We start from the raw sequence: 21,614 nt of genomic DNA on the forward strand, positions 1-21,614 counted from the left end.
TGACAGGAAGAACATGGCCAGTTGACCTTTAGCACAAGAGGATGATTCTGCGAATAATGCTTCTCACTCAGATCTCGTATCCAGCTCTTTTCGTGGGCCGTGATTGTGTCTAAGCAGCCATAGCCTGGATTGGTCAGAGGAAGATGTTGACATTCGGGCTCCGGTGATTTCGCTAAAAATGAAATATATGAAAAATATTTTTTTTTGAAAATCATTATTTGTATTACTTTCAAAAATAAATGAATAAAAAATCATTACATCATCCACAAAAATATCTAAACGTATTCATCGTCTAACCGGTAAAACGTGCTTTTTCATCGTCTAACCGGTAAAACGCGCTTTTTCTTGTTGGTTTTCGCTGTTTTCCCTGTACTTGTTTTAACTTGCTCTATTGTAATCTGATAATAGGCATCTTTGAAACTTTGTCCCAAAAAGCAATTTTAGGCATTTTCAAATAAGTGACATCACACTTGTTCTCTGATTTTATAAATTGTGAACATGACATGCTTTTATAAACTTTTTTTTTCTCATTATGTGCTTTATTTTTGAATATAATGCGTACTTTAATCATTGAAAGTACATTTTCGTGGGTTCCCTATGTAATTAACTAATATTTACCCCCGCACCCTATCGCAAAAACATACACTGCATCTAATATTACTTTTGGATTAAATAGTATTGATCATCATTTTTAAGAATTTTCTCAGGAGTTAAGGTGAGTAAATTCTTAAATCCTGGATAAGGATATGATCATAGTATGTTAAATAGTTTAAAGTCTATTTCATATTTTCAAAAGGAATACATTTCCTAGTTGCTGTCCTTTTTCGTTGAATAAGGTGAACTTTTTTTTTGCTTATATTTTTTTTTTATAATGATTAGGCTATAAGATGAGTTGATTTAGTAAGGCATGCGTTCATTTTGCCTAAGAAGTATAGGGACAAAATAGTCAAAAAAGTATGATTAGATTCATTTTTTTATTCTTTTCTCTTCTGCAACCATTCATAACTTGGCCAATTTCATTTCCTTTTTAGAAGCTAAGTTCAAAAATAACAATGAAATCAAATCCCTTCCAATCTTTTTTTTTTTTTTTTTTTTTGCTCTCTCTCCTGAGGTCAATATCCGAATTATTTCTTTTCTAATTTTGAGCTTTGCTCATTTGAGTCTTGAATTTAAACATCAATCTAACATCCATTATTGAAAGAGAAAATGACACAAATAGTCCCTAAATTTTGACCTATTACACAATGTCGTCCTTAAACCTTTTATTTATTTAATATGACCCCAAAACTATTAGTAAATATTCAATCTAGTCTCTAAATTATATTAAAATTTCATAATTCAAATTAATGGATCTAGTAATACGGCTTCCAATCTATTAAGTTTGAACAATGGATAATAAAAAAAATTACACATGTATTATACAAGATAATCATGATCCACATCATCAAGCAAAGGTGGACATGTTCACACACTAATTTTTTTTTTCAAAATTAAATGGATTTAAAGATGTACATGTTAACTCATTATTTTTAATATACTGATCCATGTCACCAAATAACGGTTCAGTTCGTTGTTTGATCAAATCGAAAGACTACATTGAATACTTACCAATAGTTCAGAGTCCACATCAAATAGATTAAAAATTTAAGAATGAAAGTACACATTAAATAAAAATTCATGAATCGATTATGTCATTTTAGCTTCTTCAAATTAATCATTATTGTCTTCATTGGGTTTTCGTGCGATTAAACACATTCCGAGGGACGTGAGCAGAAACACAAATCCTTGTGGCTCACAAGGAGATTGAAAGGGAGAGGTTTGGAGAGTGGCGCCTACAAGACAAAGCCCCCACAAAAATGCAAAATATCTTTCCTCATTAATTGCCACCCCTAAACCCCCTTAATAAGGCCACCCCATTGGCTAATCCAAGGCCTTTCTTTCTCCCTCGTGGGCTCCACCTCTTTGCTCTTCAAAACGGACCAATTGGTGGCTAAAGAGAAGAGAAAGAAAATTTGCAATTAAAACTTGGGGACAAGGAATCTTGCAAAACCCACCAATCAACAGCCGGCTTTCGTAGCTTGTCACTTTATTGTTTAAGCAACAAGTTGGCAACTTGCGGAAACTTGCTTTGAATAGCCATTTCGCCTACCAAAGAGAAAAAAAATATATAAAGACGGAAAAAAAGGAGGTCGCTTTCACTCAAGACTTTCCTTATCATGGGGTTGAGTGCTCTTCCCAAAAGTCTTCACGTGGTCTTCAATATTCAAATGTCCCCCCTCTCTAAATCGATGATTGTCATGGTCATCCATGTGAAAGATCTATGATTGATCGTCTTATGTTCGTGCATTTAAACTCATCCCGATGTACCAAATCAAGTTCTGAAGGAATGACCGACGGAATTCCCGCTAGTTTTCGTGTATACATCTTTTCATCTGCACCGCGATCAATCCCATCTAGTGAATTGGTTCGATTTTATTCAAAAGGCCGACGACGACGATGCGATTAGTTTGTGCATTCTCTTTTTTATTGAGTATTATTTGCTTTGTGGGTAGGCGAATGGATATTTTGAAAGCATTGGACAGCAACGGGAGAGACTCGTTTTGGCATCCACAAGAAGAAGGAGGGTGGACCATCGAGAGGGCGCCCTCAAATTTGCCCCCACCTCACCTGCCCTCACCCGTCCAATCAAAGCGATGAATAAGATTCGGAACTCCGCAGTTGATGCGTTTGACCTTTTGTTGTCCAAGAACGAAGGCTCTCTTCCATCGCAAGAAAACGCGAGCTAGCCATCAATGGCTGAAGCTACCTAACTCAACATGGTCCTCGACACATGCACTTGCCCATGGAGCTCGATCGAACCGGGTCGATGAAGAACAACGAAAGCGCTGCGCACTTAGAGTCGGTTTCAAAGCGAGAGATGCGAAGCGATGGTCATTCGCCCTCGTTGCATGTTAGACAAAACAAGTGGGGGAGAATGCGGACTGTGGGTCAGCATCAGCCGCAAAATGACATGGCTGGAAGTTGACAATCTGGGATAAGATTCCGAGGAGGTCTTTTTTAGCACCACTTTGGATAGTGTTCCTTGATTCATGTGCGGACCCCAGATCTCAGTAGCCGTGACACCGATCTCTTCCCGCCCCACACCCCCCCTAGTTGCCCTAAGCATGCAATGTGCACCACATCGCTGCCAGCTATCTATCTAACATTGTCCGGAATCGAAAAGGACTTAAAAGCTTTGCTCCTGCCTAATTCGAGAACAAGCTCTCCCCTTCTTTCTCTCTTTTCTCCGCATTCCTTTCTATTGGCTGAGGGGGTCCATTCTTGTTCTGGATAAGTCGATGTCCAACGTTAGACCAACGACTGCTGAGAATGAAGGGCCATGGAGGATGATGCATCAAGACATTGATCGACAAATCGAAGCATACCCTCGACCGGACAAATCATGCTTCTTGACAAGGACGAAATTTTTTATTAAGAGGATAACGGCGGTTGGTTGGAGGAAGTGTTCACATTTGCAGGCTCAAGGGCCTAGCTTAGCTTTATAAGATTTAGGCCGAGCATCGAGGAGTCGGGCGGTGCGACGGCCCCTACCAACAACCCTCGGTTCTTCGGTTGAAGGTAGTGCTGTCGTTGCGCAAGATGCAAGGCATCTTACAAACTAATACTGATCTCCAAGAGAGGAAGAAAAGAAAATTCAATTGATTATCAGAGACGTTGCAGCACTAATCGTAAAGGACCCTTCTTCCTTCATGGACTTATGGTACAGGTGAACCCACCAGCCCACCACAATCATATCAGCTCGTAATTCGAACATCTCGGATAGTCCTTCGGCCTCTCTCTCTCTCTCTCTCTCTCATGATTCCCCGAAATGGAAGAAGACGCGAGAAGAACGGAGGGACTTACCGGAAACAGACCCTTTCCTGAACGTCTTCTCGCCTTTCCAGCTTCCCTAGAAATTCCTTGCTACAAATGCTGCTGACCCAGATGATGATGTACCCTCTCTCTCTCTCTCTCTCTCTCTCTCTCTCTCTCTGTGACCCACAAGAGACCAAAGAAGGAACATCAGTTTGAACCCACAGATCCTTCTGCTCCAATTCAAGCAAGTTCAGTTGTCCAACTTTCAGCATTTTACACCCATTCTTTATTTGGGCGGTCGAGCAATTGAGCCTCCTTAAGTGTCAGTGCTAACCCAGATCAAACAAATCAGCTCAACCGCGATGAGGAAACCATGAATGTTATCTCGCGTTATTAGTTCTGGACTTCTAGCCCACTTCACAGGCGAAAAGAGAGGAGGAAAGATTGAAACTTGAGGGAAACATCCACATGCAATGTATAACTACAAATCTTTGAACCTACCCAAGAAGGTCAAACCCATGTTACAGCAGTTAAGAACATTTGTTTGGAGATTCTTACCCTAGCAACAAACGACAAGAACAAGAAACCACCGCTATCATCACAACAGGAAAAGGGTTTAGAAAACAAGAAAAGTGAATACCTCTAATAATCCAGATGATCTCGATTCTTGAGAGCTTCAATTGGTTTCCACAGCGAAAAGAATTTACAGAAACAAGCGACGAGAATATACCCTTTCATGAACATTTCTGTACACATTGCATCACTCTTGACTAATCTAAAACCAAATCTGCATTGCCCTTTTGACTCGATCTTGATCTTGATCTTTCTCACTAGATTTCTCCTGACGGAATCAGCCCCGTCTCGATCTCGCTCACATGTCTGTATAGGGAGAGAGAGAGGTCAAAAAAGGCAAACGAAAAGGGAGCTTCGCATCTCGTGAATCCTTTTTTCCAGAACAATATCACGGGGGAAGAAAAGAGGGAACTGTCGTGGGGGGATCCTCTTATTGATATTCTCGCCTGAGCCTCCGCCACGTCACCGCCGGTCACGAGCCATCCCCTCGGCGACGGCCGCCAGCTTCTGCAGGTTCAGCTTCACGAAGGTGTCGGCGAAGAGGCGCGTGTCCTCCTCCGTGTTCCCCTCCGGCACGTCCACCACGTACGACTCCATCACCGCCGTCCAGATCTCCCCCCCGCCGCCCCCGGCCCCCATCTCGTGCACCGTCGTCACCGACCGGTAGTTCCGCAGCCGATGCTCGCCGCCGATGATGCTGAACCCGGCCACGTGGCGCTCGTCGTCGAGCACGTCCAGCCGCTCCGTGCTGGTGGAGGCCGGCAGGCCCGAGATGACGATGACGTCGCGGGTCGACCCGACGGCGAGCCGGAAGTCCGGCGCGACGGAGCAGCTCTTGATGAAGTGCTTGTACACCTGGGGCCGGTCGAAGCGGCGGACGATGGGCCAGACGGCGGCGCGCGGGGCCCGGACGCGCTGCGCCAGGAGGGAGGAGCACCGCCCCGGGCGGAGGCGGTAGGTGTGGAACTCGTGGACGAAGGGGGCCAGCGCCGCGAACTCCTCCGGCGCCAGCCCGGCGGGCACCTTCAGGTGGTGCGCCGTCGTCGTCGTCGCGGCGGCGACGGCGCGTTCTTGCGCTTCTTGAGAGGTCTCGCCCTCGCCTTCCTCCATTCTTGAAAGAGCTCGTCTAGAGAGAGAAAGTAAGAGAGAGAGAGAGAGAGAGAGAAGGGTGGAACTGGGGGAATGAGGGAGAGAGGGGTTTTGTTTTTATTTGGGTTGGCTTTTGCTATTTCATATATATATATACACACACATATATGTATGTATATTATAAACTTATTTTCTTCTCTTTTTTTCTCCATATTGCTGGTTCCCTTTTGTTTATTTGTTTGTTTATTTGAGGTGGTGGTTTGTCAAAAAATATTAGGAGAAAGTGATTTTAAAAAAAAAAAATTGGATTTTTGGGGGAGGTGGTGCTGGAAAAATGTCAACATGGTGAAGTGTACATGTGGTGGGTCGTGGCTCATCTGCTCTTGCCACTCCTTGACACGTCATCCTGAGTGGACTCTGAGTTCTTTTTTTTTTTTTTTTTTCTTTTTATATCATCTAAGTTCTTATTTTAATCCTTCGTTAAGCTCGCAAATAGGAACATCAATTTTAGGTCAATCCCGATGCCGCCCTCTAATTTTTCTTTACCTCAAAAAAAAAAAAAAAAAAAACCATTCTCGACATTGCTCTAGTCACAAATCCACCCATGCGTTCAAAAATCGCCTCCACTAGTGGCTTCAAGATTTGTAGTATCAGAAAACTGTCATTGTTCCATATAAAAATGAGGGTATCGACGAAAACGTGGATTCTGATTATAAACCTTTAATTGGCCCATTGCTTATAGTTTCCAAAAAATTAGTGGCGATTTTTGGATGCGCAGATAAATCTGAAACTAGAGCAAAAGTTGAGAATTTTTTTTGAAATAAAAAAAAATAGGGCAGATCTGGAATCTGGTCTAAAGTTTAGAGTTTTTAGGGAATTAGGTGCTTATCCCCTTCCATTTAATTATTTGTGGACTGGGGGTTCATTTTCTTAAATAAATATTTTTTGCAAATTCAAGAGGGGAAGGCTTCATATACGTATAATTTATCCATGTTGTCCGACGCGGATGTAGTAAACAACAGCGTTTTGCACTACTAACTTTTGACCTTATCCACAGTTTACATTCACTTACCAAAATGGAATGTATCTGGACTGGATTATATACATTTTAATGTTTGCATGACATCTTAGATTAAAGTCGTAATCTTAGATTAAAGTCGTATGGACCTACTGCAATCCATCTACGCTTCCTCTGAAATTATTTTATCTCTGCAAATACTTTGAATTAGTGAAAGCATTTGATAGCTCGATTGAATCATTATTATGTGACCTTTTTGGTGCATTTGCTTAAAAGATTGGTCCTCTCAATGTAATCCGAGTGCCGGCCTTGATTGATGGATACCTAATTCGATAACGAAAGGTATTGAGCGGTTCCGTTCGATTTTCAAAAGTATCAATAAGGCATATATATCCCTGAAAAATGCATTAATAAGTCGTGCTTTTTTTTTCTTTTTCCCCTGTTGGAATGTTTAATCAGTGCTCCCATGCGTTCTATGTAATAAGACGTAACAAGGTCGAAGATGATGGGATTAATATTGAGCTCCGTGTTAATTTTATTTCTTCAAGTAAATTCATACACATTAGATGTGCGCTCCGCTTGTTTAACGGAGAAATAAATAATTTGGAAAATATCTTCCTCAAAGATGATAGATTGTATTGCTTGAAATAATTAATTAATGAAAAGTGCTTTTATTTACGATAACAATTTATGTTTAAACATTTTAATAAGCGATGAAATTATTTTTCTCTCATTCATTTTTATAAGCAATACAAGTTATGTCTTATGTTGTGTCACCGAAATTTTGGGATATTGATATAAGTCGTTTTTGAACTTTCACTTAATATGTAACATGGTCTATAAATTTATCTCAATGTACAGTATGGTCATTGAAATTTTGATTTGTCTAATGTGATCCTTGAACTTTTGGTACATATTCAATTTAATCCTTAGACTACATGAAAATATTCAATATTATCTTTCCATTAATTTAAAATTAGGTCGGAGATAATATTAAATATTTTGATATAGTCTAGGGACTAAATTAAACATGTAACAAATATTTAGTGATCACATTAAACGATTTAAAATTTTGGGGACTACATTACATATTGAATTAAAGTTCAACAACTATTGAACAAACTAAAAGTTCAAAATCACATTATATCATTTGCAACTTTTTTCGTTGATTTGTAGTACGTAAGTGCCTGTGCTTCTTGGTGGGCTCCACAATCTGATTGAGCAGAAAGCTCGAAGCCCCGCTGGCAAAAATTTCCATATTCGAGGGACCCGTATGTCATGACGATTGGGCTCGATTGAAATGATGGACCGAAAAAGATGTTTGATACAGAAGTTCCAAGGATCCCAACTTACGTGCTATTTGAAAATACAGTTTTACCTTTGGACCACTTTACGTCTTTTCATCCTCGAGTCTCTATTTACAAAAAATGTCATTTTCTCCTCAGAACTGCCCATCCATAAATCCAAAATCTTATACTCACCTAAAGCACTCTAAGCCAATTAAAAGCCACAAACACGTCCAAAGCCTAAGCAATATGCCAAAATGAGTTCACCTGGAAAGACTATCTGGTATATTCAATAGCGGGTTTCGCTTGAAGGCTTGCGAATGACATTTGCAACGATAGTGATATGTAAACAACCATTTCCTTAAAAGCGAAAAACGTATTTAGTGTTCCCCTAAAATGATCATTTTGCTCGACAGAGGATGGAAACACGATAAATGCCAGGTCGTGTAATCTTCTCTTCTTGGTTGACTTAGGACTCTTGATTGGCATTATCGACGAGCATCGTGATCGCCTTCCTCCCTTCCACTAGTAAAGCAACTTAACGATGGGAAGTAAACTCGGTTTCTCTGATTAAGCATTCGTACTAATTAACCTCCAATCCTTCTACACCTCTTTTCCAGCTCTAATGTGAAATGCCCTGGTCCGTAGATCACCCTTGTAAATTGTACAGAGAAAAAGGTCATGAGCTCTAGTTTCTACACCCACACAGACATTCAAAGCCATTCGCCTACTGTTCGGATTGACGACAAACTCTAATTAGATAGAAGGACAAATATTTTGGTCGCGAATCATAAGCCCGCCAAAAAACCATCACTTTTACACACAAAGCAATTGAGCAAATCGCTACCTATGGGCAATGCTTTATCAGAAACTTGTTATCAAGCCAATGCACATTAGTATGAGGCTCGACAAAAAGCTCAGTTGTGTAACTGACAAAAAGGCGACATATCATTCTTTAAAGCAATACCTGTGCTACAAAATACTCTCAAACTGTCTTAGATCAAAGTAAATTCTTTATTTGTCTCCTGAAAAGAATTTCTTAAAAGCTCTCCTTCACATCCATTACATAATTGGGCGATGATGAGTCGGACTCCACTTCTCCGGGACAAAGAGGACCTGCAAATTAGAGGACTCTGTCTTGGAGATCATTTATGAAGGAAGACGCAAAGGAACTTAGCTTCTTTCCAGTCTCTCCCGCGATGTTCTTAAGGGAAGAGATATCCTGCTGAGCCTGCAAAAATCAGAAGGCGAAAAACTAAACTTAGTACAAACCCACCTGATTTAGCCAAAAAGAGAAACCAGAAACTAGTGGTAGATGAAAACTCAGATGAAATTCATGAAGACACAAAAGGAAATAGTAATTAAATTGGAGAAGCCAAAGAAATCGGAGTGAGGTGGCATGGGAACACGAGTTCAATCACAAGGTGTGGAACTTGGATCCCCCATCACAAGGATGGGACTACTGCTTCAATAGCTAGAAAGTGCCCAGGCCATATGAAGCCACATCCAAGTTGCAAATCTATACCTTGCAATTAGGATTATATACCTTGCAATTAGGATTACAGTATATATTCCTAAAAAATCAGCTCAAAACCAGTACCACGATTAAACGACAAATGCTGCAGCATGGTAGAACATTACCTGGAAAGAGAGCCTGTTGATGAGGTCACTTGCAGAAACGTCCAGAGCAGAATCTGAACTGTTGCCAAAAAGATCAGCACTGGAGATGGCAGAGGAACTCTGTAACAACAAACAAAAAGAACGTATTACATCAATTACTGAATATTGGAGACCCTTGTCCATGGAACAAATTCATAGTTACCTCTTAATAGACCCAGAGTAATTTATAATACATCATGAGACTTCAGCATTAAGGTCCAGAGAAGTCTCGTTAATGCAGGGAATGAAAAATAGTGACATCAATTTGGCATTCAGTAAAGTTGGCTTCTTCAGATGGTTACCACTAAGTAAACAGAAACCAATAAAGGTGTGATGTCTCCTAAGATCATCCTTAAGACTAAAGGTTGTCATCAGAAGAGGAGCGTACGATTCTAATTTGTCCCAACACTAGTATGAACTTTGAAAATCATCAAAAGATCAAGTTATATATATTTATTGTCACTCAATTTGCAGAAACAGCCATGAATAGGTCAGATGTTTTTGAAAAAAAAAATTCCGTAAGAGAATTATAAAGTGCACTCTGAAGTTATTCCAAAAGCCCATATGATCCTGCCAACACTAGTCGCGCCAACATAGGCCACTATCCCTCCCCCAAACTCTCTATTACAATTCATGCGATAATGGAGAAAGGCAAAACAAACCCAAGAGGAAACATTTATGGGAGAAAAGCCACAAACAGATTAGGGAAGAAGTCACAATTAAGCTAAATATAACACCAAAATCGGACACCACATTAGTAAACTATAACTCCGGTCAATGCACACACAGAAAAGACCAAAAAGGCTCCCCAAAATCCTCAAACAGGATGGGATGAAACCTTTCTTGTATCATTGGCCATATGTACAGTGTCCACAATGGTCACAAAGTCGTGAGTATTAATTTCTACTCACAATAGCAATTAATAAAATCCTTGTTCCTGTTTCCCTTATCTATGATGCATGTCAAAGAAGAATATTCTAGGAAACAGCCAAAAAGGGTAATACGCCCAGTCACTCAAAGGGGGAAAATGCCTCAGATGATAAAGGAAAGTCAAAACTGGTCATTTCTCAATAAAGGGCACATACAGAGAACTGCTGCAAGGTAGCTTGGGCATTGAGGTCATTAGCTGTATTCTGGTCACCAAAAAATTGGGCTGATGAAATTGACTTTGCATTTGAGAACTTCTTCCTTGCTTCCTCAGATTCCTGGACCTAAAAATAGCAGTAACAGGAAATAACATCAACATATTGATAAGAAGGGTTTGTTGTAGCTGAAAATAGCATAATTGGATTACTAAACAAGAGTGTCACCACTAGTCATAAATAATTAACTAAACCAGAATGCATGAGAACTTATCAATGGAGTCGTTTTATGAAAAAGGCTAAGACGAAAACAAAAGAAGGTGACAAAAGGAAATGAATAAGAGCAAGTCCATCAGCACGTCTTCAAGCATGGAAAACTAGCACACGATTGACATACTACCTGTTCCCCATAAGAACCATGAGCAGAGTGTTCGATAGCTTTGCAAGTTTGGGATGACATATAAGCAGCTTAACTTAAACCGAACCAAGTACTTGTACTACCTGAGATTTTGAAGAATTAGAGCTTGCTTTCTTTGGAAAACCACTGTCCATTCCGAATTCAGCAAAGAAGTTCGACGACTTAGGTGGAGCTACATGATTAATCACATGTGTACCACCAGAACTCGTGTCTGATGACTGGACATTTTCTACATACTCAAATCGGGATCCAAAAGAAGGACTAGCCATTGAAGTGCTGCTAGCAGGAGTAGAAACTGCTGGGACAACTGGCTCTTCAGGCTTTTGCTCATATAAATTTTCACTTGGCTGCATGTGTGAGATGAGAACTCCAAAGTCAAGGAAAAGGCATATAAAAACATCAATGGACATTGTTTTCAACCTGCTTCTGAGATGAGCACCTAATGTTGATTTTTTACAGAGAATGCAGGTACCTTTGTTGTAAGCTTTCTAGCACCAAGGCCCCCAGTTTTTCCTGGTTTTTTGGCACCAAAAGGCTTCTTCACAGTAGTTGCAACGGTATGAGAAGTCCTGGGGGAAGCAGAGACTTCAGGCACTTCTTGCCTACCTAAAGAGCTTTCTTTTGGGGCTTCACTGATCTTAATATCAGGGAGTCCATTGGATGCTTGGGATGACTGAGAAGCAACGGGAGATGATGGCAAACCCACATCTTCTGCCGCACTTTTGGCTACTTCTTTTGAAAGGAGTTGCCTGTATAACTCAGCAGCTCTTGATGTATATTTGGCCTCAATTTTGCCTCCATCAGTCCATCCATGTTGCTTGAAAAATACATGGGCACGGTTATTCCCCCCAAAGCTCATCATTTTCAATTGCTCAGGTGTCCACGAGTCTAAATTTGTGGACCTTCAATTGAAAAAACAACGTAAGCTTTAAACATCCCTATTCCAAATTTCCGTAACTACAATAGAAAGAACGACACAAATTTGTGGGGTCTAAATCACAAAGGAAGAATTTCTAAAACTGAAAGAGAGGATTGAAACAATTAAAGAACAGCCCAAGGGGTGAATACAACATTAGAAGTAAGGACAAGAGCAAAAATGAATCAACACGCGACACTGAACAAAGTGCTTAATCGAATTCACCGGTTTTAACTTGTTCTATCGAACATTAGACTTGTATCCATTACGATAAATGTAAAGTCTGTGCAAATATGGTAGAATACTATGTCATAGAAGTCTCCATCTCTGTCCTACACTTTTACTCCCTCATGACCTTGAAATTACTGCATTTCTCGATTCCTTTATACCCTGTTCTCTTAATAAAGCATTAACGATCGTGACTGCAATTTTGGACAGCAAGCTTGTGCAGTTGTTGACATTCAATTATTTTAAATGTGTACATATGCAATCCCATAGCCTATTGGACAACTAGCCAAGTCGTAAAGCGGATACCATATTACTGCTTTAACAGTGAAAGAAAACATTGTGAACACTTCAATTCTTTGAAAAGAGTGAAAAATACACAGGGGAAATGACATAAAGTAAAGACAGAGAGTTTTTGAAGCAAGCGGCCATTTGGAAGAGGAAAAATAGGTGCATTTTACAAATGAAGCAACAGCAGGTTCAACACAAGCCTCCGTTTGGTTCAGCTTTCTGAGGGGACTTTCGGCCTCGAAAGGCCCTTGAGATACTTGGGTGTTTGGCAAGTTTTCCCAAGGGGTTTCCAGCCAAATGCTGGCCTTAGGAAAACTGAAAACCCAATGCTTGTAAGAACATTGGGCTTTCAGCATTTGGCTAATGCTGAAACTAGATTTTTTCTTCCAAAACTACCCTTAAAAATTCGTTAATTTTCCAGTTTTGCCCCTCTCTCTAACTGTTCATCTTTTTTTCATGCAACGGCAGCCAGTGAAGCCAGATCTGGCCGGCAAAGGTCGCCGACCAAGGCGACCTCCGACTGGGTCGTGAGACCTCAAGTGGCCCTCACCTCGGGCCACACACCCCTCCCAATCCAGGCAACAGTCACCTAGGTTGTGCACTGCCTAGGTAGCACAACCCTCACCGAAGGTCACTCAAGGTTGGACAACCTCAGCCAACAGCTGCCAGCGCCAAATCAAGCTCACCCGCAGCCGTTCGCTGGAGCTGGCAAAGGTTTAGGCAAAAAAAAATATAAAAACCATAGGTCAAACACCCATTAAATTCAAAGTTCATTTGCAAAAAGTTTCTACCAAACACAATTTGCATTCCCTCAAAGGGCTTTGGCTTTTGACATTTGCATTACACCCAAAGCCCATTTGCAAAACTGAACCAAACGCATCCAAGACCAAGTAGCAAGTGCTAAATCTAGTTAAGGGTACAAGGATAAAAGCATGCGCCAAGACAAGAATTAGGGTTGAAAATTACACATCCTAGAACTGACCTGACGATCCTTTTACTTGCGGGTAACACGATCTACTAATATCATCTACGATGAAGCTTGAACGAGTGCAGGGTAGCCACACATCTAGAAGCGCAATGCGCTTAAGAGTTCAACTTTTCTAACCTCGACCTTTACGCGAATCAAAATTAGCACCCAATGAACACAAACCGGAAAAACCGAACCGAAAATTAGCTCCACTACCCTACCGACCCATAACGTTTACACGATAGTAATGCCAATCCGCACAGCACGCAACATTTAAAAAAGATCGTTGCGGAACCTAATAAACCACGCCCACCCGCAGAGCCGGATGACTAGCCGAATCGAGCCCCGGGAAAAACGGGGGCCGGGAGAATGCGGATTCGCGATCGGGGGGGAACGCACCTGACGAAGCTGATGTGCACGCCGAGGCTGCGGTGCACCGCGGAGCAGTCGATGCAGAGGAAGATCCCGTACGTCACGGAGGCCCAAGTAGGGTTCTTCGCATTACAATCGAAACACATCTGCCACCAAAAGAAAAAAAAAAAAAAAAAAGGGAGGGGGAAGGAATTGTGAGGTCCCAAGAAAGAGAGGGGCGAGAAATCGCTCGATCCGAGACCTCGGGAGATCCCGGAACGGGATCGCCAGATCTGAACCAGATCGAGGGCGAACGAGCTGACGGAACGCCGGAGAGGAAAGGAAAGAGACGGCTGAAAAAGACGGACCTTGTTCTCCGATTTCGCCTTCAGTTTCCGGAAGACGGCGGTCTTGTCGGTGAAGCTCTCGGACGCCATGGGAGGCGGAATCTAGCGACCTCGCGGGCGACGGCGGAGGAAGAATTTCCGGCGAGGAGGAGGAGGCGGCGGAGGAGGAATCGATGGAGGCGCTCGCTCGCTCGATCGATCGATCGACGGTGGTTCTCGCTCGCTCGCCTCCTCCAGGGAATCCGAATTTTGAAGAGGCCGATGATTTTTATTTTTACATGAATGTTTATACGATTTTAAACTTATTTTTCCGGTTGGGTGGGCCAAAAAAAAATACTTGAAAAATAAAGTGACGGGAATGCCCTCGCTGCTCGGGGGCAGTTTTGGGAATTCGAGTTTGGTGCGCTACGGTTGTCTGGTGGAGCTGTAGGATTGGTTGCGACGTCGCGGTTGTTGACAGCCGTTAACTGATGCTGATGGGCGGTCAAGATTGTTCAGTGCCATTTTCCCGATCCTCGATTGTAATTACCCCCTCTGATTATTATTATTTTTCTTCTCCTTCTTCTTCTGGGCCCCGCGGGGCCCCGCTTATTTCAACGCCTCTGCTGACTCGCTTTTTCTGTGGAATATTACTACACAGTAACAAGTCAAGGACGGGTGGTCCAGCCTAACGACTTTAAACAGGCCATGCTTATCGGAGCCCCCGTTCCACATAAATAAAATGAAAGGGTTAACCGCGGGGGATTTGTAACTAACTTAGAAAATGCACGCGCATGTGCAGAAAAACCAAAAAGAACATGGCGAAACTCCGATATGGTGCAGAGTCACAATCGATGAGAAGAATGGAATAGGGCAAATTCGACCGGTAGACTAATGGTCAGGCGGGAACAGTTGGGAAAATATGACCAATAGTAGTTGACAAAAATAATGAATGCGGATTTTGAGGTGTGTTATTATTATTTTTTAATAAATTATTTGTCTCATAACGTTACTAATAGTTACCGACAAATTTATTCTAATATAAAACAAAATCTCAATTGAAAATTCTAAATAGTAATTTTAATATTTCTTAGAGTCTCTAAAAAAAACAATTGGAAAAGATTATTGTATTTTTTTGAAAGAATACTTTTTTATTTATGACTTGGGAACTCCCGTACAGCCGATAGCCGGCGGGATAAATCCAAGGCGAACTGAGCCACCACTACAGCCGGCACCAGCGGGTGAGTCGCGCAATGGAGATGCAGGGTTTCGAACCCCTCCCTCTTCGGTGGGGGAGAAAGCTCTAACCATCGCGATCATCACAAGCGATGGTTTTTTTTAAAGAAGACTTGATCAAGATTAATTTCAAAAATTGACATACTTATCTTCGTCTTTTGAACCATTCGAAAAATACCGCAAAATGAACAAGTGCATTCGCAATGGTTATATTGAAATTATATAAAAATTCGGAACTAAAAATAATAAATAAATAAACCGCAACTCTCTTGTAAATAATTGTATTATTTCAATAAGACTGTATTTCGACAAAAAAAAAGGACAGTATGGTTAATTTTTTTTTAAAAATAAATTCAATTTTTCAATAAATAAAAATAATAATGATTATTAGTTAACGCCAAATTTCTTCCACGTGTGCACAAGTCATCTCTTGATTTGTTTTACAAACCAACTATCAATAGAAGCTACAACAGTGTGCCTCACAAAAGGCTATATTTATTCATCGATCGCCGTGTTAAAATGCCAGAAAAAGATATCGATAGTCCGGTAAAGTGTGGATATAGTGTCCATCGAGCGTTGGACTACAATATTATTATCATCGTTGATCAACTATCGATGTTCTCATTTAGGGGCTCACCATCACATGACGACCCATCTCTTGTCTTTCCTTTATGGAATGAATTAGGATGTGCTTATTCCATTATTAACTGGCCATCTAATGAAATTTCGTCGTGGGTGGATCTAACGCTGAGGGAAGGATTTCTAAGTGTTGGTTTTGCTCGATTGCGATGCGGGGAAAGTTAGATGGAAATGGGGCGACAAAGCAAACCACCGATGGCACCGAGTTCGTGGAGCGGACGCGTGGGATCTCGTCGAATTAGGCCGTCTACATGAGCCCAATACGTCCAAACCCGAGCCCACTAAATGTTTGGGCTTGATATCTTGGACCGCGGGAGCAGGTAGGGTTGAGATGCTACTGAGCAAAGTCTCAATAGGGATTCTCAGCTGATGATGAAGGACTGTCGGGCCAAGGCGCCAAGGCTTTGGGCAGGCTCAATTGTCTTTTGTACTCTTCCCTAGTACCTTCTAGTTCTCAAAAAACAAAAAACAAAAAAGCAAAAAAGTCGGCGAGTTTATTTTGCAAAAAATTAGTAATTTAGAAAATATTTTTCTACAAAACGGTCGCCTAGGGTGTATAAAAGAATCGGAAACCACTCAGACTGCCAGAAACTAAATCAGACTGACCCGGAACTAGCAATTCTCATGGGGACCGATTTGGTTCCTAGTTCCAATTTACTTAAACTAGTAGGTACGTGTCTGATTCCAAATTCCGAGCATGGACAATTGCTTAATTATTTTGTAGCTTTTCATACCAAAATATGAACATATATATTTGTAATACTGGATATTATTGAATAATTTTGTTTCTCGGGTATAATAGGATTAACACCCTACTTTTTGACCACCGCCCGCGGTGGCCGCGCTGGTTTCGAGCTTAGTACCCTATCCTCAAGGGGAGGGGTTCGAAACTCGGCATAGCCGATGCTTCAATGCATAAGCTGCGCGATTCACCTGTGGCTAGGTTAGTGGTGGGAGCCCAGTTCACCCTAGGGTTTACTCCGCCGCGAAGCGGCGCACGGAGGTTCCTTGGGTCACCAAAAAAAAAAAAAAACCCGACTTTTTGTTTGTTCTAAAAAATCATTTATATGCTTTCTTGGTCAAAACAAGATAAACAAATGGATAAGATGGAGGAGACCGATTGGAGATATTTATAAATGTTGTGATGTTTTGTCATCATGTTGCAAAATTAATAGCCAATAGCTTGTTTTAAGAGTATAATTAGGTCTTTCTTTCGTCATCCCTACTGTAGAAAGTGAGCAATTGAATAATATTATAGACAGAAGAATAAAATATATCGAACATTAGATTTATGTGGTTCAATTGTAAAAACCCATGTTCATGGAGAGAGCAGCAACAGAGACTATATACTCGAGTCACTAAAACAATCTCGGTATTTCCCAAGCTCTAATTACACCTAATAACGCATACAATATTGAAGTATTGTAATTCCTCATAAAATAATCTCTCAAATCTCATGAAGAATTAAACGAATCTTACACAAGATTTAATCAACTACAAATACTTAAATTCTTGGTTGTAATTTTGCGGAAGAAAGACCCACTAGATTCACTGCCAAGCACTTGTATCGGTGTTTCAAGTTTTCTCTCTTTCTTTGGACATAGACAGCACTTGATTGCACTTTGATCAACAACAACACGTCACTCTATCCACAAGCCAATAGAATTCAGTGAATAATCTTTACGAAATCCAAGTGGGAGTCAACTTCTCTAGTTTCTTGTTTTGCTTTTTGTGGACTAACAGGAAGTGAGAACTAATTTCCTTTTCCATTTTTCTTTGACCCATGACCGAGTCCAAGTCCAATACAAAGTCTATGTTGGACTTTACAATTTGAGAACAAGGACTCCGATTCTTATACGAAATATGCTTCAACAAACTCATGTCCATTCAAAACCGACTAATATATTGTAAATTGTCGCTTCAACGCCAAATAATTTCCATGTTTTTCAGCATTCTTTATTTGGATCAAGTTTCGTACGATGGGCTCAAACTTGAAATATATTTTAATAGTCTCCACCTCCACTTGACGTTTGAGTCAAATTACAATTGGTTTGCTAATATTCAAACTCTGCCATTACTTCTCCATAGCCCCTAATTGGCTCAATCGCCACATATATTTTCTAAGTCCAAGCCGCACTTAAACTTCATTATAATAGAGGAACTCATCAGAATACCAACTCCACATACACTTTTAACTACTCCACAGGATTTTCTGACACAACCTCTTTGACCACAAATTAAGTAAAATTATTATTGTATCCATATGTATCAAAATATCGAATACGTAACTCGTTTATATCAATAGTTATAGCAACTGTTGACCACAGATCAAGCATCATCTGTGTTGATTACCACATTAGTACTCATATACGATACCTCAAGAGTTTCTGGTTGCAACTCAACCTCAGCTAAACATCGTTTAGATCCATACAAACATTACTATAATCACTCATAACCGAAATTACTAGAAACTCATCAAATGTAACTTAAGTAAATTTGATTATGAGCACCACAATTGATAACCCTGCTTGCCTTGTGCAGAGCCTAGGAACAAGAACATGCACTTTTGTACCCTTCCATCAAGCTTACCATCATTAATTCTAATATAACATGGGTAACCAAATATTCTAATGACAAATTAATCAATAATGTTACCTAACCACACTTTTTTAGGAGTTCGACATCTAATTACAGTCGATGGGAATCTAGTTATTAAGTAGCTCGACATGCTAAGCGCATCCGCTAGGAATCTCCTAACTATACCAACACTAAAAAGCATTTTATAGGTTGTATCTAATAACATTTTGCTCATCAATTCCGTAATATGTTGTGATTCATTGGCATAAGTGCGGTGTTTCGTTATGCATTTCTTTATACAAAATTTGTTTAACAGTTCCGAGCAAAACTCCATGCTATTATTAGTCCACACTTACTTGATCGTCTTACCATTCTCCTTTGTGATAGAAGCTATCGATTTTTATTTTTATTTTTGTAAAAAGAAGCTATCAATTGTTTTTTTTTTATTATGATAAAAGCATTAACTCCGTGCCTAAGCACAATTACCCACATTTTCATTGAGTATTCATCAACAACTGTTAGTATGTATACGACACTCTTCCTTGAAAGAAATGGTGATAAATTCTAAATATTTAAGTGAATTAACTTTGCAAATTATGTGGTTTCTTCGATAGTCGTATTGAACTGCACTTTCCACCATTAATCTAAATCATTACACTTGTATACATTCAATTCGTTAAGAACATAACCACATAGCAGATTTGTTTCACTTAAAACCTTTAGGCTTCTTTCATTATTGTGCCCCAAACATGTATGCCACAATTTAGATTCTTGAACATATGCATCTGACGTTTTTACAATGAAATCTATCATTGTCTCACCTTGAAGTTTCTACAGGCTACTATATTTGATTCATTTCATTATCATCAAAGCACCTCAAACAATTTTTAGAATTCCACATTCTGAAATATATTAATACTTAGCTAAATTTAAAGCACTCAAAGAAATAAAAGTTTTCTTCAATTCTGGAACATGCCTCATTTCAATCAATGTCCTTACAGTACTATCATCTATTTTGATTTTAACATTTCCAACATTAACAACATTGCATTTAAGGTTGTTCCCCAACTGCACTTTACTATTATTCATACATTTAGAAGTAGTAAACTAGTTTTTATCTGGTGTAGCATAAAATGAACAACCATAATTCATAATTCATTCATCAAATGATGAATAATTAGTGACATACAAAAAAAAATTAGTGACATACAAGATGGCCCTTCTTGTCATAGCTCTAATAAACAGCGCCATCAGTCCTAGATTGATTGCGTCTATTCATGTTTATACTACTCCTACTAACACGTGTACTAATTCTTTATCTATTTTCACCTACTAAAGCAACGTATATAGTTTCACCATATTATCTTCTATGGATATTCTCACTCATAATTAAATCTCAAACTAAAGGAATTATTAATATAGTAACGGTAGTATTCAAATTATCGGGTAATGAGAATAACGGGATTGAAGCACATACATCTCATATTTAAAATCAATCTCAACTGAATTCAATTGACTAACGATCACATTAAATTCATTGATATGATATACACTAGATGCACCTTCATTCATCTTTAAATTAAACAGACGTTGCATCAAATAAACCTTGTTAATTAAAAGAGCTTATTGTACATATCCGACAGGGTTTTCATAAATCAATAGTGGTTTTCTCTTTCACAATGTTAAATATGACGTTATAACGCAGTCAAATTCCACCCATAGCTCGTCTATCCATCAAATCCCAATTAACTTGCTGCATAGTCTTTGGCTTTTCCACAAACAATGGCAAGTGCAATTTTATCTAGTAGAGATAATTTTAAATCAACATATTTCAAAAGACAAAATCATTCCCATCAAATCTATCGATTCTCATTTTCCTTCTTCCATCATCATCGATTTGCTTCAACTTAGCTAACTTTGGCTCTGATACCAATTGTTGTGAAAAGCGAGGAATCGAATAATAATAATATAGAAAAAAGAAAAAAATATATCGGACAAAAGATTTATGCAGTTCAGTCGTACAATATGTTTATAGGGGGAGCATCACTGAATTCACTGTAGATCAAGAAATATAACAGAAAGTATACACTCAGGTCATTTAAATACTCTTAGTATTTATCAAGTCTTAATTACATCTAATAACACATAGTGTTTAAGCCTCACAATTCCTCATGAAATAATATCTCAATCTCACAAGAAATTAAACAAATTTTATACAAGATTTAATCGATTATGAACACTTGAATTTTTTGATGTAATTTGCCAAAGAAAGACCCATGAGACTCACCGTCAAGCACTTGTATTGGCACTTCAAGTATTCTCTCTTTCTTTAGACACAAATGACATATGACTACGCTTTCATCAACAATGGCGCGTCACTGTATCCGCAAGCCAATAAAACAACTCATATATTTAATGAAGAATTTTTACTGAATCCAAGTGAGAGTCAACTTCTCTAGTTTCCTATTTTGTTTTTGTGGACCGATTGGAAGTGGGAATTAATTTCATTTTCCAGTCTTTCTATGACCCATGCTGACCGAGTCTAAGTCCAACACAAAGTCCATGCTGGATTTTTCAGTTTAAGCAACTTGTTTAATGTTTAAAGATCCGTTCATTTTGCAAAAAATATGAAATTTCTAGAAAATGTTACCTAAAAAGCCATTCTTCAGTATTCAATTGAAATAAAAAATGAACTAGAAATAATTTTCCATCATTTAGTAAGAAAAATCTCATTTAATTTTCCTCCATGCCCTCCTTCCAATAATAATAATAATAATAATAATAATAATAATAAATTATTTTTTAGAATAGAAATTGCAATTTTTATACGAAATATGCTTCAACAAACTCATGTCCATTCAAAATTGAACTTATCCATTGTAAATTGTCGCTTTAATGCCAAATAATTTCAGTGTTTTTCGGCATTCTTAATTCGGATTAGGTTTTGTATGATGGGCTCAAACTTGAGGCATATTTTAATAATCCCCGTGATTAAATTAGGTTGATGTTGAAAAAGATTAATCAAGTGATTAATATTTTGACTTTGTAGAGGTTAGGATTTTTAATGTAGAGTCTAATTCTGCACATGTTCTCGGTGTTAAGAAAC

General features: G+C 39.3%; 2 protein-coding genes across 2 annotated transcripts; both read right to left on the bottom strand.

Annotated features, from left to right (window-relative positions):
- Window positions 1-4,353: 4,353 nt before the first annotated feature.
- Window positions 4,354-5,627, bottom strand: LOC104442019 (abscisic acid receptor PYR1). Its single transcript, XM_010055308.3, has one exon. The coding sequence runs from the start codon at window positions 5,536-5,538 to the stop codon at window positions 4,891-4,893; it is 648 nt and encodes a 215-aa protein (XP_010053610.1). The 5' UTR covers window positions 5,539-5,627; the 3' UTR covers window positions 4,354-4,890.
- Window positions 5,628-8,588: 2,961 nt separating this feature from the next.
- Window positions 8,589-14,356, bottom strand: LOC104442020 (probable ADP-ribosylation factor GTPase-activating protein AGD8). Its single transcript, XM_010055309.3, has 7 exons — window positions 14,099-14,356; window positions 13,779-13,897; window positions 11,453-11,882; window positions 11,064-11,327; window positions 10,566-10,691; window positions 9,463-9,561; window positions 8,589-9,052 (listed from the first exon to the last, which is right to left on the bottom strand). The coding sequence occupies exons 1-7, from the start codon at window positions 14,165-14,167 to the stop codon at window positions 8,945-8,947; spliced, it is 1,215 nt and encodes a 404-aa protein (XP_010053611.1). The 5' UTR covers window positions 14,168-14,356; the 3' UTR covers window positions 8,589-8,944.
- Window positions 14,357-21,614: the final 7,258 nt, after the last annotated feature.

Source organism: Eucalyptus grandis, chromosome 4 (assembly GCF_016545825.1).
Source record: "Eucalyptus grandis isolate ANBG69807.140 chromosome 4, ASM1654582v1, whole genome shotgun sequence".
Taxonomy (NCBI): Eukaryota; Viridiplantae; Streptophyta; class Magnoliopsida; order Myrtales; family Myrtaceae; genus Eucalyptus; species Eucalyptus grandis.

Bases quoted from the DNA above. Each gene is read 5' to 3' on its own strand.
- LOC104442020 (XM_010055309.3), bottom strand. From the start codon at position 14,167: ATGGCGTCCGAGAGCTTCACCGACAAGACCGCCGTCTTCCGGAAACTG. The intron at 10,692-11,063 runs GTAGTACAAGTA...TGCTATTTTTAG, and splicing joins CTAATTCTTCAAAATCTCAG to GTCCAGGAATCTGAGGAAGC. The intron at 9,053-9,462 runs GTAATGTTCTAC...TGATTTTTGCAG, and splicing joins TCAACAGGCTCTCTTTCCAG to GCTCAGCAGGATATCTCTTC.
- LOC104442019 (XM_010055308.3), bottom strand. From the start codon at position 5,538: ATGGAGGAAGGCGAGGGCGAGACCTCTCAAGAAGCGCAAGAACGCGCC.